Source organism: Ursus arctos, unplaced genomic scaffold (genome assembly GCF_023065955.2).
Source record: "Ursus arctos isolate Adak ecotype North America unplaced genomic scaffold, UrsArc2.0 scaffold_2, whole genome shotgun sequence".
Classification (NCBI taxonomy): Eukaryota; Metazoa; Chordata; class Mammalia; order Carnivora; family Ursidae; genus Ursus; species Ursus arctos.
Genome location: NW_026622874.1, coordinates 8128263 through 8146346, shown reverse-complemented (window position 1 = coordinate 8146346; position 18084 = coordinate 8128263). Strand labels below are relative to the sequence as shown.

The 18084-nt window shown below is 47.4% G+C and overlaps 2 protein-coding genes across 2 annotated transcripts; one reads left to right on the top strand and one right to left on the bottom strand.

Moving 5' to 3' along the window:
* Positions 1–6063: 6063 nt before the first annotated feature.
* Positions 6064–7632, bottom strand: LOC113262628 (F-box only protein 27-like). The gene is given in 2 exon segments (XM_044387799.3): positions 6064–7284; positions 7555–7632. Coding segments are annotated over 2 exon segments (1206 nt in total). The 3' UTR covers positions 6064–6156.
* Positions 7531–16971, top strand: DEGS1 (delta 4-desaturase, sphingolipid 1). The gene is made up of 3 exons (XM_026509488.4): positions 7531–7712; positions 12357–13099; positions 16267–16971. Exons 1-3 carry the CDS (start codon positions 7631–7633, stop codon positions 16411–16413), a joined length of 972 nt encoding a protein of 323 aa, XP_026365273.1. The 5' UTR covers positions 7531–7630; the 3' UTR covers positions 16414–16971.
* The last annotated feature ends 1113 nt before the right edge of the window (positions 16972–18084 follow it).

Here is an 18084-nt window from a genome sequence, read left to right as displayed (position 1 = left end):
CTATTTTACTTTTTGTTTCTTGTATGTCTCATGTCTTTCCCCCCTCTGTTCCTCCTTACTGATTTCCTTTGTATTAAGTGAATATTTTCTTGTGTTAAATTCTAATTCCTTTAATGATTTTTTTCACTACATGTTTTTGTTATGTTCGTAGTGGTTGCTCTAGGGGCCTACCATATACATCTTATCAGAATATTTCAAGTTTATTCTAACCTAATTCCAGTGACATATAGAAATGTTACTCCCATATAGTTGCATTTCCTTCTCCTCCACTTTGTGCTATTATGGTTAGACATCTTATATCTGTGTATGGTACAAGTTCCAAATACACTGTATATTTGTATATGCGATCAGGCCAGCAGTACAATTATATACATATTTCTTTCTACAACTGCTTTTTAAATCAGTTAAGAAAGTGGAAGAAATACGTGTTTATGCTAGCTTTTATAATTACTTACCTTTATTGGTGCTCTTTATTTTTTCACGTGGACTTGAGTTACGTTCTGGGGTCACTTGCTCTCAGCTGAGGAACTTCCTGTAGTATTTCTTATCAAATAGCTCTTTGAGCAACAAATTCTCTCACTTTATGTTTATTTGGAAATGTTTACCTTCATATTTGAAAGACATTTTCACATATTTGAAAGGGTGGCTCAGAGGGTTAAGTGTCTGCTTTTGGCTCAGATCATGATATACAGGTCCTCGGATGGAGCCTTGCTTTGGGCTCCCAGCTCAGCAGAGAGCCTGCTGTTCCCTCTTCTTCTGCCTCTCCCCCTGCTTGTGCTCACTCCGTCTCTCTCTCTCACATGAATTACATGAAATAAAAAAAAAAAAGAAAAAAGAAAGAAAGAAAGAAAGAAAGAAAGGAAGGAAGGAAGGAAGGAAGGAAGGAAGGAAGGAAGGAAGGGGGAGGGGAGGGGAGGGGAGGGAAGGGAAGGGAAGGAAGGAAGAAAGGAAGAAAGACAGATAGTTTTGCTGGATATAAGATTCTTAGCTGCCAGGGTGTTTTTCTCCCTGCACTTTGACTATGCCATTCCACTGTTTTCCAGTCTCCACTGCTTCTGATGACGAGTCAGCTGTTGATGCTGTGGGGTCTCCTTGTATATGATGAGTCATTTTTCTCTTGCTCTTTCAAGATTTTCTCCTTGTGTTTCAGCATTTTATAATGATGTGTCTGGGCACTGATCTCTTGTTTTGTCCATTGAGTGCATGAACTTGGAGTCCACTGAATTTGGATGTAAAGATTACTGTTTTTCAGCAAATTTGGGTCTTTTTCAACTATTTTTTTCTTTGATAAATTTGCCTACATTCCCATTACTTGTATATTGATGATCTTAACAGTGTCTCACATTTCTCTGAAGTCTCTCTGGTTCGTGTGGGTATGTGTGTGGTAAAATATACATAAGATACTTTACCATTTTAACCATTTTTAAGTGTACAGTTAAGTGGCATTAAGTATATTCACAATGTGTTACAACCATCACCACTATCCAGTTCCAGAACTTTTTCATCATCCCAAACAGAACTCTGTACCCATTAAACAATAGCTCCCCATTCCCCACTTCTTCCAGCCTCTGTTAGTGTCTATTATTTTTTCTTTGTCTGTATCTGGCCGACTTTTATACTTTAACCATAGAAGCTGCCTTTCTACCAGGCTTTCATGGGTGGGGGGCAATTTTTTGGCTTAAAAATACAAGTTGAAGAAAATTACTGCCTGGGGAAAAATAAAAAATATAAGCCAGATGGGGATGGGAATCGTGGCAAATTTCATTCGAAAGGATTTTTTTTTAATACAGAGAGACAGAACACGTGTGCAAGAGTAGGGGAGGGGGAGAGAGAGAAGGAGAGAGAATCCCAAGCAGGCTCCACACTCCGCATGGAACCCAATGCAGGGCTCAGTCTCACAACCCTGAGATCATGACCTGAGCCGAAATGAAGAGTCGGATGCCTAACTGACTTAGCCACCCAGGTGCTCCCATTTGAAAGGATTTTTTGAGTAGCTCTGTGGTCAGAAATTGTCCAAATTAGAAGTTGATATTCAGAACCTGATAGGAACAAAAAGACATACAGATGGCCAACAGACACGTGAAAAGACTCAATATCACTGACCATCAAAGAAATGCAAGTCAAATCCACAATGAAATATCACCTACCTGTCAGAATGGCTATTATTAAAAAGCTATCTTGTTGTTTTACTCTGATACTTTTGCAAAAACGTTCCTACAAAATGCTTCAGCTTCAAAGAGATTCATGGAAAAGGACTTTAAAAGTACAAGTTTTCTGATAACTTAAAAATCGTACAACTAAACTGGGTACAAATGTTCAGAGCTAATAGGAAAACTGGGTTCAAGTACAACAAGTACCAACATATGGGAATGAATGAACTCACGAGGATGATTATGATTTTTTATGACTTTTTGTTTGAAATACTGCTAGTTCCTTAATGTTTTATTTTCCCAGACTTAAGGAAATGTCTTCTCGTAGGCTATCTATGACCTACAGCAATTTGGTAAAGTATAGCTTTGTAAACAAAGATGAAATATTGACCTTTTCTCTGTACCTATTCCCTCCAGAATTCAGAAACTCTTGAGTATTCTTTTCATGCCAATATAGGTAGTCCTTTGCGTAAGTTAAAAATCTGTTTTCTATGTAAAGGACATACCTGGAAACACTGGCCATCTTACCAAGGGTTTGACTGGAATGTCATATTTGAGAGAGACCTGCATAGATTCAGATATGACCGCACAGCTTTCAGGAACTGCTTGGATAAATCCTCTGGAATCTTGCTCACAGGGTTCCTGGCAGCCGCACCAGGTAAGTAAGGAAGGTCACTGCCTGGTAGATCCAGGAACCTCAGCACATCTGGGGGGATCTCAAGGAGGGAGGAATTCACCCAAACTATAAATATTGCAGGTAACATCTGATGACAGTCCTTGGCTTGGCTTCCTGGCTTTAGAGGCTTTTAAAAGTTCAATCTGAAATTCCTAAGGAAAAGGTCAAGCAAAGCAGCCTTTAAAAGAGTTTATATAAACTCTCAATTGCTATTCTTGTTGCACTATCTAAATAATCAGACCCAGTTTAATAAAAACAAATTAGTTTACTGTGATTACCTTGGGGGAAAAAACTGATTGTGGAGAGAAAAATTATTTTTGCACCTGACATTAGATTCTACTCCTATTGTCTTTGAGGATTTGTTTTACACCTGTAAACTGGAGTGGATCCTGAATTCTTCTAGCTCAAATATCTGGCTGTGACTCTCTGACCTAATGTTTCCAACTTTCTCCCATCCTTCTGATTTGCAATCACTAGAACAAAGACTGCTCTCCAATCTCCTTGTAAGGGACTACCAGTCGTCCTCACTACTTAGATGGCAGCCACAGCTAAGGGAAATGAATGCTGGGTAACATCCCACAGCAAAAGAAGGCTCCACCTGCCATCTGGTCCTCTGCACACCCTGGAGACTTCTGAAACAAACTGACGAGGAAGAGAAGTCGCAGACATCAGAGATGTAGACTGCTTCTTCCCAAGATACCAGATCAAGACATTGTATTTTAAACATGAAACCCTTTGTTCTCTCTCTTTTCCATTATCCTGCTATTGGCCTGGAAAGGTAACACCATTACTGTATCTTCTAGGCTCCTGCTAATTGGGCCAACCTTTCAGACTGCTGGATTTGTCATCAAAAACTCCTATCTGTCCATGATACTAGAGACCTCTGGTCCTCCCTGTGACCCATCTCTCTCCTATTTCCAACTATTCCCCCTCCACCTTCGAAGTCACTTAAAGGAATCTGACTTTCATTGGCCATCACATTCATGCCTTGTGTGTACCTTTCTCCAATTATAACTCTACTTGCCCAATTAGACACAAATACTGATGCAAATCATAGTACATTCATGCCCCCATGTTCTTACGATTATCTGAATCAGATGTGCCCGAAATCACAACAAGATCTCACCAGGGGTAGCCATCTTTGCAAGGCCAAAGTTGTTCCTGATAATAGGATCGCTCTTGATTATCTTTGAGCTGAATAAGGTGTCTGCGCTCTGGCCAACACTGCGTGTTGCACATTTCTGGCGAAGCTGAAACTTGGCTACATAAAGTCACCAAACGAGCCACTTAACGAGCTTACAAAAGTAACTCCTTCAACAGGGTCTTTCTCTGACTTGATTTTGATTGGTCTGGGTCTTGGGGACCATGGCTCCGAAGTGCATTCCAGACACTGGGAATTTTCCTGCTCTAACAACCAGACGTGGCTCCCTAGCATGCTGCATTCCCTCAAAAGCTTCAGATGCACGTTCGTGGCCGCCGACCACCAAGCCCACGAGCTCCCTAGGAATGGAGAGTCAGGAAAGGAACGAGGAGAATGACCCACTTAGAAGTCGTGAGCCTGAGGTCATGACCTGTGCTTACCACAGAGCACCAGCAAACAGAGACCTTCAGAGACCAAGCGGGGAGTGGTGCCAATGCCTTAATTTTTTTTTTTTAAGATTTATTCATCTGACAGAGTGAGCACAGGGAGGGGGAGAGGGAGAAGCAGGCTCCCAGCTGAGCCGGGAGCCTGATGCAGGACTCAATCCCAGGACCCTGGGATCATGACCTGAGCTGAAGGCAGACGCTTCACTGAGTAAGTCCCCCAGGCACCCCACCAGTGCCTTAAATTTTGATCACATCCTCAGGTAGGCTGAACATAGGATCGAAAGTGGGAGAATTGTTAAAAAAGAGACAAGGCCACAGACGGAATCGGTTCTGCTGAGTCCCAGTCAGCAAACCGAGACCTAACACCCAACCCAACTGCAGGATCACCTCTCCCAAAAGGTGACCTTCAGCCCCTGGGTCTGGAACTCCTGGTCTGCACCAGGGAGGGGACCCCTGACCACGGGGAGGTATCCTTCAGCCTTGGGTCCCCACCAGTGAGGGATCCTCCCGACACAGGGAGGGACCTTCAGTCCTGGGTCCCCACCAGCAGCGGGACCTCCTGATGTGGGGAGAGATCCTTCAGCCCCAGGTCCCCACCAGGGAAGCGACCCCTCCGACGCAGGAAGGGATCCTTCAGCCCAAATCCCTACCAGGAAGGGGACCCCTGATGCGGGACAGGGACCTTCAGCCCCGGGTCCCCACCAGCGAGGGGACCTCCTGATGTTGGGAGGGGACCTTCAGCCCTGGGTCCTCACCAGCAGAGGGGACTACCCAACCCAGGAAGGGGACCTGACCGGAGCCCGCACAATTCTGGCTAGAAGACCCGGCACACCCCCAGGGTCTGAAGCCACAGTTTGTGCCACTCAGAGCTCTTTTGTCTGCTAGGTGGGATGCTGGAAGATTTTGTGGTTTTGGGTTTTTTGGCAAAATAATAAATTATGTGAGATTGGCAGATAGTTGTTGCTGATGTATTATTCTCTCAGTGTTTGCAGAAAATTTCAAAATAAAAAAGAATCTAAAAAACATTCTATTTATTTTAGACAGAGAGCACATGAGTTGGGGTGAGGGAGGGGCATAGAGAGAGGCAGAGAAAGAAGCAGACATCCCGCCGAGCAGGGAGCCTGATGCGGGCTCCATTCCAGGACCCCGGGATCATGAGATGAGCCAAAGACAGATGCTTAACTGACCGAGCCACCCAGGCTAAAAAAATAATTTTATACACCACACAATCACTGGGGTCCTTGAGGATCTACAAACGTTTTTGAGCTAGTTGGCTTTCAGCTGTGAGACCTGGTCGCAGCTTTAAAGCTGCTGGATATTAAGTTTGCCACCCAAGGTGGCTGGAATTTTCCCAGCCATAAGGACGAGATTCCACTTCAGAGATGAGAGGCCTTCTCTAAAGGGACCAATAAAGTCCCTGAGGCAGAAAGGAGAGGAGACAGGGGCTGAGGGGACTGGGGCTGAGCAGAGGGCCTCTGGGGGGAGGACAAAGAGCCCCTCCAGCACCAGCATCGCACCAACAGGGGCAGGACTGCCCTGTAACAGCAGTACGGAGCTCTGAAGGAAAAACTCTCTTCTAGTAGTTTGCAGAACCTGAAGAGGGGGCCCAGCAGGACCCTCGAAGAGATCTTGGAGTACCCAGGATGCCAGGGAGGTCATGTCCTTGGTTAACGAGGAGTCCTGGCCAATGGTCCCAAGCCCAGGAAGGCACCAGTCAGGCTGTTTTGCAAGGACAGCCCTCGACTAAGACAGCTGGGCTCGCAGGACTATGCTGGAGTTGGTGACACGAGCTCCATAGTGACCAGCCCAGGACTGCGCGTCCTGGCCCCAGTGTTCAAAAGACACAAAGCACACGCCCATCCTGAAGTTGGAGAACACGTGGGTGACCTGAAAGCAGACGTGGATGGGATCCGGTGAAACAGAGAATTCATCCAGGACGTTCTGCCTGGCATCTAGAAGCTGGACACGGAGTCCGTACTCACAGCCACAGTCGTCTCGGGCTCCCCACCAGTCAGACACACAAATTTCAATCCTGCCCCTATCTAGCAGCTCTGGCCACAAACCCTCCTCCTCCACGTCCAAGACCTGCTTTTTGTTACACCAACTGTAGGAAGACACGAAGCAGGTCTGCGAGGAGGCCCCAGGCACCGGTGACAGGTTTACCTCCACCACCCAGCCGTCCCCGCCGTGCTGCACCGTCCAATTCTGGAGGCCTTCCCGGCCTCAAGGGTTGCGGATGAGGTTGCGTCCGATTGGTCGGAGCTCGCACAGGCGGCTCAGGAGAAAGGGCCTCTCGTCTCGGGCGGTGGGCAGGCAGCTGCGGATGAGCAGCAGCACGGCGACCTGCTCCCGGGCCAAGATGCGCAGCCACAAGGCCTGGCTGTCCACCAGGGCGCGCCAGCCACGCCACACCCGGCGGCAGCACGCCAGCAGCGTGCGCGGGGGCACGTGGCTCAGCACCAGCAGAAGCAGCTCCGGGGGCAGCTGGCTCAGGTCCAGCGCCTCCTCGGGTTCAGGCTCCCGCGCGGGGACACGGGCGCGCCGGCGCCGGGAGGCCCAGGCGCCCACGGTCCACCCCAAGACCAGGTGCGGCGGTGACCTGGATCGGAGCCCAGGCTCCTTGCCGGCGGCTCTCTCCTGTCGTAACAATATCTTCCTCTTTGTAGTTTTAGCTAAAGTTCCTTTTGTAAAGGAGAAGTAGTGACTAATTTTGGAACAGATGGCCCTCGCAGAAGAGGCTGTGGCCTCGACTGTCCATGACGGGGCGGGGCGGCCGGGACACCAGGTCCCCGTGCCTTCCCTCTCAGCGACGGTGACTTCTCTCCTAACCTCCAGCGGCTGCGCGCCCTCCTCCGCCTGAGGTTCCGCTTCCTACAGCAGCCGAGAGGCGCCGTCACGGACCCACTCTGCACAGCTCAACAGCTGGACTGCTCCGCGGCTCGAGCGGGCGGTGGGACAGCCCGCCCGTTCTTTCCACCGACGCTGATGTCACGGGGGCGGGGCCAAAGGGGTGGGGCCAGCGCGACCAGACCCTGGGGCGAACCACTGGGCCGGAGGGGCGGGGGCTGTGGGGGCGGGACCAATGGGCCGGCGGGGCGGGGCGGGGCGGGGCGGGGGCGGGGCCCCGGCCTCCGTCTTCACCGGGAGCAGCCGCCGCAGCCGCCTCGGAGGAGCTGGGCCGGAAGAGAGAGCCGGAGCGGGTCCGCCAGCCGCCGCCATGGGGAACCGCGTTGCGCGAGAAGACTTCGAGTGGGTCTACACGGACCAGCCCCACGCCAGTCGGCGCCAGGAGATCCTGGGTGAGGCCGGGCCCGCGCCCCGTTATGTGCGCACGGCCTCCCGCCGCCGGGGCGCGCTCTCCGCGTCGGCCTGGCGCCCGGGCGTCCGCGGCCCGTTAAGAGCCGGTGGGGGCTCCCGGGGAGGGGGCGGGAGTCCCGGCGGGGAGGTCCGGGGGGTTCCCGGCAGGGAGGGGGCTCTCGGGTGGGCGGGGGTCCCGGCGGCGTCGTCCCGGGGGGTTTCCGGCGGGCGGGGGCTTCCCGGCGCGCCGGGGCTGGTCCTGCGGCTCGGAGACCCTCCGGCACGGGTCCCGGGAGCGCGGGCGCCGGCGGGTGCGGGGCAGGGCGTGGTCTTGGGCCTGTGGGCCCCGCGCGTTCGCGCTCCCGGGGGCGGACGTCCGCGAGCGGGCTTGGCCCGGGGCGGCGGCGGGGGGCTGCGAGACCGGGGCGCCGGGAGGCCGGACCCGCGTGTGTGCCCCATCCTTCCCGCTCGGCGGCCGCGAGGACCAGTGCACGGAAGATCGGCCGAGCTTAGCCGGCTGCTCCCCGACTGCTCATTCTGGGCCCCTGGCCCAGGCTCGCTAGGCCTCGGCCGGCCCTGCGGGTGGAGGGGCGCTCAACTGCCTGGAGCTGCTTCCAGGCCGCTCCTGACGCCGGGGTCCGGGCATTGTGCTGAGTGGGTTACAGACACGACCCCGCTCGGCGATCGCAGTAACTAGTCCGCTGTATCCCCACTTTAACGACGATGAGTAGGTAAAGAGGAGGGTCACAGGGGTTACATGGCCTCCGAGGCAGATGCTCTCCACCTCCTTGAAAAAATCAGGGAACCAATGGGTGCTAAGTCGAATAGGAGGAATGATTTCTCACAAAGTCCTTAGCTAGCTTTTCTTCTCAACATCCATTTGCCCAGTGAGCAGACAAAGCCAGGCCCTGATTTTTGCTGGGGTGTCTAGAGCTAGAAATTTCATGCTTTTACAAATAGGAGTTAGCAGGTCCAATTAAAATGGATTTTAAAAAGTGGAGTCAGTAAATTGGTGCTTGAATCTTTAAAGCTGCTATTCAGGATAGCCTTTTAAGAGACTTTGGTTATTGGATGTGTGCTTTCTGTTTTTAATTAAAATGTATATTTTGCGAATCACTTACACAGGAGAGACAGCGTATGATACCTTTGATCTGTGCCTTAGACAATCAACATGCCCCGTAAGAACAATTTGGTCCACCTTGTAAAAACTCAATGCCTCAATACTGGAACTTAGCCATGGATTTAATATTCAGATAATCAAGGAAGTGAGAAGGTGCTTACTGATGCTTATCCTGACAATGAGCCTTTTCCCACACACTTGACATCACTGAATCACTTCACTTGGAAAGTAAAGGATGACAGATTCCTCAATGAAAATACAGTCCTTTTCCACACAGGTGCAAATACTGCTCAGTATCCCATTTCAGGAGTGCAGATGGAATAACCTCAGGAAAGATGAGAATAGTTAAATGATAATGAGATATTCCTGCAGTTGGTTGGGTTTTGGGGGGAGAGAGAGCCATGAGAGAACATGGATATGTTTTTTAACAGCTGACATCTGTATGCTAAATGTATATTTGGAGTTATATTAGAAGTTCATTTAAAAGGCATTTACTCAAGGGGCGTCTGGGTGGCTCAGTAGGTTGAGCATCTGACTCTTGATTTCAGCACAGGTTCATCTGGGTTGTGAGATCGAGCCCCCTTGTTGGGCTCCACACTGGTGTGGAGCCTGCTTAAGATTCTCTGCCTCCCTCTGTCCCACCCGCCTCTCTAAAGAAAAAATAAATCAAAAAATAAAAGAAAAAAAATAAATGACCTCCTTAATGAAGGCTAGGAACGAGGCCATTATTAGTGGGTCAAATAATGCAGCACAAGAAATGCTCCTTTGAGTGCTATACATCCACAGGGAAACGCGTTTTTTAACAGCTTCATTACAATACAATTCACGAACTGTAAAACTCACCTATTTAAAGTGTATAATTCACTGTTCCTTAGTGTGTTCACACAGTTGTGTAGTCTAAGTTTTAGAACATTTTTGTCACCCCAGAAAGAAACCCCATACTCAAAAGCAGTTCCTGTGTTCCCCAGTCCCACTCCTCGGCCCTAGGCAACCACTAATCTGTCTCTGTAGATTTACCTACTCTGGACATTTTTTAATATTTTATTTTATTTGAGAGAGAGAGCATGAGCAGGGGGAGGGGCAGAGGCAAAGGGAGAAAGACTCCCCACTGAGCAGGGAGCTCAACAGGGCTCAGTCCCAGGAGTGTGAGATCATGACCTGAGCCGAAGGCAGACGCTTAACCCAGGTGCCCCTATTCTGTACATTTCTTATAAATGAAATTATACAATCCTTGGTCTTTTGTGACTGGCTTCTTTCCCTTACCATGTTTTCAAGGTTCATTTATGTTGAAGTATGTCAGTATTTTATTCCTTTTATCAGCCAAGTAATAGTCCACTGTATGGCTATTCCACATTTCATTTATTCCTTCTTCAGTTGCTCAGTTGTGGGGTTGCTTTCTCCTTATGACTGTTACGAATAATGCTGCTATGAACCCTCACATGGAAGTTATTAGACGGATGTGTTTCCATTCCCCTTGGATAGCTGCCGAGGAGTGGAATTCTGGGTCATTGATAGCTCTGTGTTTAGCATTTTGAGGAACAGCCAGATTCTTCCAAACCAGCTGCACCATTTTACATTGTCACCAGCAGCATGCGTGGGTTCTGGTTTCTTCATAACCTGGTTACTGCCTGTCTTTGGCATTGTAACCATTCTAGCATGTGTGAAGTGGCATCTCATTTTGGTTTCAGTTTGCGTCTTCCTAATGACTGATAATGTCGAGCATCTCTCATGTGTTCTTGGCCATTTGTCACTTATGGTTTTGGTATAGTATCTAAGAAACCACGAAGGTTATGGAGATTTACTTCTGTTTTCTTATAAGAGTGTTATAGTTTTCTTGTATTGAGGTCTGTGATCTGTTTTGAGTTATTTTTTGTGTACGGTGTGAGGAAGGGGTCCATCTTCATCCTTTTGCACGTTGATAACCAGTACCATTTGTTGCAAAAACTCTTCTTTCCCTATTTAATTATATCGGTACCCCTTGTAGTATTGATTTTTATGTACTAAAATAAGCTTTGCAGACATTTGGTACAGAACTGGAGTAACTTGATTTGTCTGAGAGGATAAGGCATGTGAGTTTCATCATTTTAGAATACCTATAAAATGTGTATTGCCTTCTATCCTTTGTCAGATGTGTCAATTTAACAAGTTTTAAATAAGGTAAAGATGCTGGAGCTCTGTCTAAACAGAAATACATAGAATTAGTATTTACTGAATGAATTCTTCAAGGAATTATTTCTTATCCACCAATTAATTGAACAGTTGTTATTCTGTTGTTGGAGAATTACTCCCTAAATGCTCATATTTTAATGAATGACTTGATAGGAAAATTAGTGTTAGACAAATTCATTTCTAGGCTGTAGGGTTACTTTTTTTTTGGTCTATTGCCTACAAAATTGTTAACATTTGATAAAATGAACTAAATCAACGAAGATTAATAGTTCGAGAGTGGAGAGAGAGAATGGGGAGTCATCCACTTGGGGCCAGCACCACCCTCATGTGGCATGTGGAAAGCTGGACTCAGCAGCCTGCCTTGCAGTGTAAGCTTTGGTTGAATTCCTCCTTTCACATGTAGAGAAAAGAGGATGAAGCTTGTCTCTTCCCTTCTTTATCTTTTCAAAAACATTCCAAATGACCTAGCTCAAGAAGGTCCTTCTTCCACTTGCTGTCCTGGGTCAAACGTACTCAGCAACACATAACACCAAAGGCACTCATCACACCTGGGCCTCCCTCTTGTGGGCTGGGGGGTAAGATCCAGAGAACAGTCTGCATTTGCCCTTATAGGACACTTGCCTGAAATGCAGTTTTTGCTCTTGGTCTTTTTCCTCGTACTTGGATAGCTGCATGTAGATTCAACAGCGCAAATAAGAATCTCACAAATTAGCAGTGTGCAGTTCTCACACATTATCCTGATTTCCTGATGACTGTCAGAAGGCCACACTGGCAAAAATCTTAGCTATCGGAAAGTCTAGAAATAGGGAAGTGGGTAGAAGTTAACAACTGGCAACTAGAAGTGATTCAGTCATTATAAAGGAAATGATAAAATCTAAGTATGTGTCCTCTGTAACAACTATATATCGTACGTGAGTGTGTAAGTACGTTGCATATACATTACACGTAAGTATATACATGTGTCGTACATTCTGCCAGACACTAGAATATATTTATCATTCTGTGATCTCAACTTTGCAAAACTTAGAAATTTTATATACAAAGAACTGTTAGGGCTGAAAAGGGAATTGGGTAACATGAAATCTTTACTCATTTGTGATTTTCTGTCTGTTCGCGTGGAGAGTCTGGATTTTGAGGCTAATTTTTCCTGCACAAATTTGTTGTGACATGGTATGCAGTAACTTTACTATTGGAATATATTCCTCCCTGTAGTGGTTAAAGTCTCTCATGGAAGGCATATCATGATTGGGACAAAAAAATTAATTAATGTGTTAATTTAATGGGTGTTGATTTAATTCTAATTGCAGAACTAGTGTGTGCTCTTCTCAGTTCCTGGTTTGTTTGTTTTTCTTCACAGCAAAGTATCCAGAGATAAAGTCCTTGATGAAACCTGATCCCAACTTGATCTGGATTATAAGCATGATGGTTCTCACTCAGCTGGCTGCGTTCTACTTAGTGAAGGACCTGGACTGGAAGTGGGTCATGTTTTGGGCGTACGCCTTCGGCAGCTGTGTTAACCACTCCGTGACTCTGGCTATTCACGAGGTTTCCCACAATAGTGCCTTTGGCCACTACAGAGCTATGTGGAATCGCTGGTTTGGAATATTCGCTAATCTTCCCATTGGCGTTCCCTATTCAGTTTCCTTTAAGAGGTATCACATGGACCACCATCGCTACCTTGGGGGTGATGGCATCGATGTGGACATCCCCACTGATTTTGAAGGCTGGTTTTTCTGTACCACTTTCAGAAAGTTTATATGGGTTGTCCTTCAGCCCCTCTTCTATGCTTTTCGACCTCTGTTCATCAACCCCAAACCAATTTCTTACCTGGAAATTATTAATACTGTGATCCAGGTCACTTTTGACATTATAATTTACTACGTCTTGGGAATTAAATCTTTGGTCTACATGTTGGCAGCATCCTTACTTGGGCTAGGTTTGCACCCGATTTCTGGACATTTTATAGCCGAACATTACATGTTCCTCAAGGGACATGAAACCTACTCGTATTACGGGCCTCTGAATCTGCTCACCTTCAATGTGGGTTACCATAACGAGCACCATGACTTCCCCAACATTCCTGGAAAAAGCCTTCCACTGGTAAGTAAAGAGGTTTGAAATATATTCCAGTTTCTAATGGTTGTATGACCAAAATCAGTCTCAGCTTGCCCACTGTAAAAGGAATCTAATGGGGGCGCCTGGGTGGCTCAGTTGGTTAAGTGTCTGCCTTCAGCTCAGGTCATGATCCCAGGGTCCTGGGATCGAGCCCCACCCTTCTCCCCTTGGGCTCTGTGCTCAGTGAGGAGTCTGCTTCTCCCTCTCTCTCAAATAAATAAATAAAACCTTAAAATAATAAAACAAAAGGGATCTAGTGTATTTTGCCCTTCTAAGCTGCTTGTCAAAGCAAACGTCAAGTGTGCGTCCCGAGTGTGCACTCTTGAGTCCCTCAGGGGTCCAGATCTGCCGACTTACAAACTAAGTCAGAGATTGAGAAGGGAGTCCCTGCGTGAAGTGAGCACAAGTTCACGTAGGTTTCATCGCTGTTAATCTGATGGGCTCAGCTAAGATTTATGTGCTGCCTTGTTGGGAGATGCAGACGTCCCACGTAATTGGCCTGCACGGTAAATGAACGGTTTCCAGGGCGGCAAACTTTCTGCAGGCAGGGACTGCCTGTTCCCCGCACGGCAGATGTGAGTGTATTGTTCGTGGAGGACGTCAAAGAACACACTTTGATCCCATCCTTCCGTCCTCTGCAAAGGCCCACCTTCGTAACTTCACTTATCTTTCTAGTAAATTCTTTTATTAGACTTCCCTTCCTCAAAATGGGTGGCTTTTACAGTTTATTACCAAAAAATGTTTCCAAAATTCTAAAAAGGGGAATATGTATGAAAAGTAATACTAATTTTTCTTGATTTTTTAAGCTATGATGTAAGGGAGCTATTTTTTTTTTTTTAAGATTTTATTTATTTGACACAGCATGAACAAGCACAAGTGGGGGAGGGGCAGAGGGAGAAGCAGGCTCCCCACTGAGCAGGGAGCCCAACGAGGGGCTCAATCCCAGAACCCTGGGATCGTGACCTGAGCTGAAGGCAGACACTTAACCAACTGAGCCACCCAGGTGCCCCATGGGAGCTAACTGTTGCCAAATATTTTATGCCATCATATCTACCCAATCGAATTTTATGGATTTCCTCGTAAGTTTTTAACTATTATGACTGATTACAAACACAACATGAGAACTAAGGTGACCTCTGATTATTGACTGGATTCCCACTTGAGGAAAGAAGCATCTAGAGAGGACACTGGGTCGGTAGGGAAGCTTTAAATCGTAGTGCATCATAAAGAATATTGCGTTGATGTTAACTTTCTTGGGTGTGAAAACAGTATGATGGTTTTGTGGGAGAATGTCTTTGTAGGAGGTAGGGGTGAATACTGGGGTGGAACACTAGGGGTGAGCTGGCACATGTCTGTAACTTACTGTCAAAAGGCTCAGCAGAGAAAGCATATTATATGGTGTACGCCTATGCCGAGAGAGAAAGTGACTCTCAGTGGTAGTTCGTGGGCCTGGCTAAAGGGCATGGAGGTGTCTGTTCTACTGCTCTTCCAACTTTTCTGTAGGGGTCACATTTTTCAAAATAAAATGTTTGGCGAAAAACCAGGAGCCAAGTTTGAAAGCAGGTGTAATGTGCCTTGTGTCACCACCCGTGCACATGCCTGACGACAGGGGAGGCCTTGTTCGCCTCTTCCCTCAGGAAGTGAATGTCCACTTACTTTTTAAAGAGGATACAAAGCTGGTTGCCCTTTGAACAAAATCCGTTTTCAACATTAACCACAGAGTTGATCTGTGAACAACACGGGTTGGGATGCCAACTCCCCACAGAGTTGAAAATCCACATGTGACTTCTGACAGCCCCAAAATGTAACAACTGGAAGCCGAACCGATGATGTAAGCAGTTGAATAACACGTATTTTGTATGTTGTATGTGTCATATATGGTGTTCTTACAGTGAGGTAAGCTCGAGAAAAGAAAATGAGAGAAGACAGATTTACAGGACTGCACTGTGTTTACTGAAAACATGTCCCTGTATATATACGTGGACTCACGTGGTTTAGACCGTGTTGTTCAAGGGTCAGCTGTACCCGAACTTACAGGTTTCTTTCTTTCTTTCTTTCTTTCTTTCTTTCTTTCTTTCTTCCTTTCTTCCTTTCTTCCTTTCTTCCTTTCTTCCTTTCTCTTTCTTCCTTTCTTCCTTTCTTCCTTTCTTCCCTTCTTCCTTTCTTCCTTTCTTTTTAAAATTTTTTAAGAAAGATTTTATTTATTTGAGAGAGAGAGGGGGAGAGAGAGATAGCACAAGCGGGGGGAGGGTCAGAGGGAGAGGGAAAAGCAGACTCCCCGCTGAGTCGGAAGCCCAGTGTGGGACTTGATCCCAGGACCCTCGGATCATGACCTGAGCCGAAGGCAGACGCTTAACTGACTGAGCCACCCAGGCATCCCCATCTCACAGGGTTTCTCAAACAGTCCCCAGTCTGAGAACTTGTTTGCTTCAGACATCACTTGTTGTAAGGCCCACGGTCAGCAGTGTCTGTTCCGTTACTACCCACTTCCTGCTGTCTCAGTTCTGAGCTGGGCTGATAGGTGTCCTCAGAGCTCTGGACTTCCCTTAACGGCTCTTCCTGTCACGTGTGCATCAGGGAGCATTCTGTCCTGTGTCCTCGGCAAATCCCTGGTATTTATTGGATCATTATACTGCAGGAGTTACAGTGCACGATGTTAATAGGTGTGTGTGACAGGGTTTCTTGTAACAGCTTTATTAAGATACAACTTGCATAGATAGCTCAGCTGTTTGAAATGCACCATTCAGGGGCACCTGGGCGGCTCAGATGGCGAGGCGTCTGCCTTCAGCTCAGGTCATGATCTCAGGGTCCTGGGATTGAGCCCCGCATCGGGATCCCTGCTCAGCGGGGAGTCTGCTTCTCCCTCTGCATCTGCTGCTCTCTCGCATGCTGTCTCAAATAAATAAATAAAATCTTTAAAAAAAGTAATAAAATGCACCATTCAGAGCTTGATGGGAGAGTCTGTGGTCCTAGAGGGTGGAGTATATGTCACTGTTATACTGCTTTCTGCTGGAATCCCTCCTCTGCTGCTCTTACATATGAGTGTTTGGGGAGAGAGGAAGGTGTTTCTCAGTGTTTGTGTCCAGCGTTCGTCGGTCACGTCCGATCGGACTCCGCCAGCACTCATTCTTGCTGCGCGTTTGGCCTTGCAGGTGAGGAAGATCGCCGCTGAGTACTATGACAACCTGCCCCACTACAACTCGTGGATAAAAGTACTGTATGACTTCGTGACGGATGACACCATAAGTCCCTACTCGAGAATGAAGCGGCATCAAAAAGGCAAGGTGGAACTGGAGTGAAGGTCCTTATGGCTACAGAAATTCCTCTGTGGAGCGTCACAGTGGCTGGAAAGTGGGCTTCCTGCGTTATTAATGGAAGCCTGGCGAAGCGGAGAAGCTCCTCGTGCAGGTCCTGAGCGTGAGCCCCGCGGTCCCCGGAGCTTCCCCAGCTTCCCACGTCAGCCTGTCCAGCCTGCGTTCAGCTTTGCTCTCACGGAGTGTGTACGTCGCATCATCATGTTGAGGACAGTTTCCCTGACGTCTGACATTTTGTAAGCATATCATAAAAGAGCTTTAAAACTATTTCTAGTACATTATTTTCACTGTAAAGTTGTACTTTATTAAAACTGCTAATAAACTGAGCTATTAAGGTAGTATTTATCACATTTTCATACTTACTGTCTTTATCTAATATGGTACTGGGGTGAGTTTACTTTAAAATGCCCCCCCAAAAAGATCTGGAAATATCTTTCTCTGTAAGCTGAAGTTTTAATTTTTACTATTGTATGTGGAACTGAGATGACACACTCCTGAATCTTGCAGAGCCTCATAAATAAATAAAGGACTTATTGCGTTCAATCACGTCCAACATTGAACTTCTTTTTCAGATGCAGCGACTCTCCACGGAGAGGACTCCATGTCATTTTATTGCAGCAGAATGGGGGTGTGGTCTGACGGGGGACAGCTGGCTTCACGCGGCCAGTACCCTGGGCTGAACTGTCACTGGGGTAAATGGAGCGTGACATGGTGAAGTATTTTATTTTTTCATTTTTTTTTTTTTTTATTAGAGGGAGAGAGAATGCCAAGCAGGCTCCACACCCAATGGGGAGCCCGACTAGGGGCTGGATCTCATGACGCTGAGGTCATGACCTGAGCCAAAATCGAGAGTCAGACAGACGCCTTAACCGACTGAGCCACTCAGACGCCCCATGGTGAAGTATTTTAAAAAGAACATGTGGTATCAAAAAATCAAGTAGTCTATAGTTTGTACACAACACCAACCCTCAAGCACACCCCCCCCTTTTCTTTAAAGACTTGATTTATTTATTTGTCAGAGCACAAGCAGGGGCAGAGGGAGCAGCAGGCTCCCTGGACTCAATGGGGGACTGGATCCCAGGACGCTGGGATCATGACCTGAGCCGAAGGCAGACACTTAACCGACTGAGCCACCCAGGTGGCCCACCCTCAAGCACCCTGTCACCACCAGCTGGACTGCATCCTCCGTCTCGGAAAGACTGGCAAACTTGCTGTGCAGACCTTGTTTCATCCCCAAAGTACTTTGCATTCCCTTCCTGGTCCTCTTGCCTGGGAAAATTCCTAGGATCAGAACTATTGCTTAAAGACCCATTGCATGAGTGGTTCAGAGTGATAACCGATTTCACAATTCAGATATGCTCGCTCAGTAAGACAGTGTCTGTGAAACACACCCATGGATGTGTGGCATTAAGTCGACTGTGTTCTCTGGCAGGCAGGCCTCCCACTCTCCTTGCCTGCAGAACTCGAGCCACTGGCTTCACGCACCGCAGAAATGCCGACACCTCTCGACTCCCCATCCAGCTCGGCCTTCCCTGAGCCCTGTTACTGTGGGGCCATGGTGAGCGCAGTCCTCCTTCCCCAAACCTGCTGTGGGCAGTCACATTACCACAGTTCTCATTCAGGTGGCAGGTCTCCTGACCAGTCCGGCGCCCAGCT

Excerpts from the sequence above, each read along its gene's own strand:
- DEGS1 (XM_026509488.4), top strand. The coding sequence starts at position 7,631 with ATGGGGAACCGCGTTGCGCGAGAAGACTTCGAGTGGGTCTACACGGAC. Across the intron at positions 7,713-12,356 it reads TCGGCGCCAGGAGATCCTGG|CAAAGTATCCAGAGATAAAG; the intron begins GTGAGGCCGGGC and ends TTTTCTTCACAG. Across the intron at positions 13,100-16,266 it reads CTGGAAAAAGCCTTCCACTG|GTGAGGAAGATCGCCGCTGA; the intron begins GTAAGTAAAGAG and ends TTGGCCTTGCAG.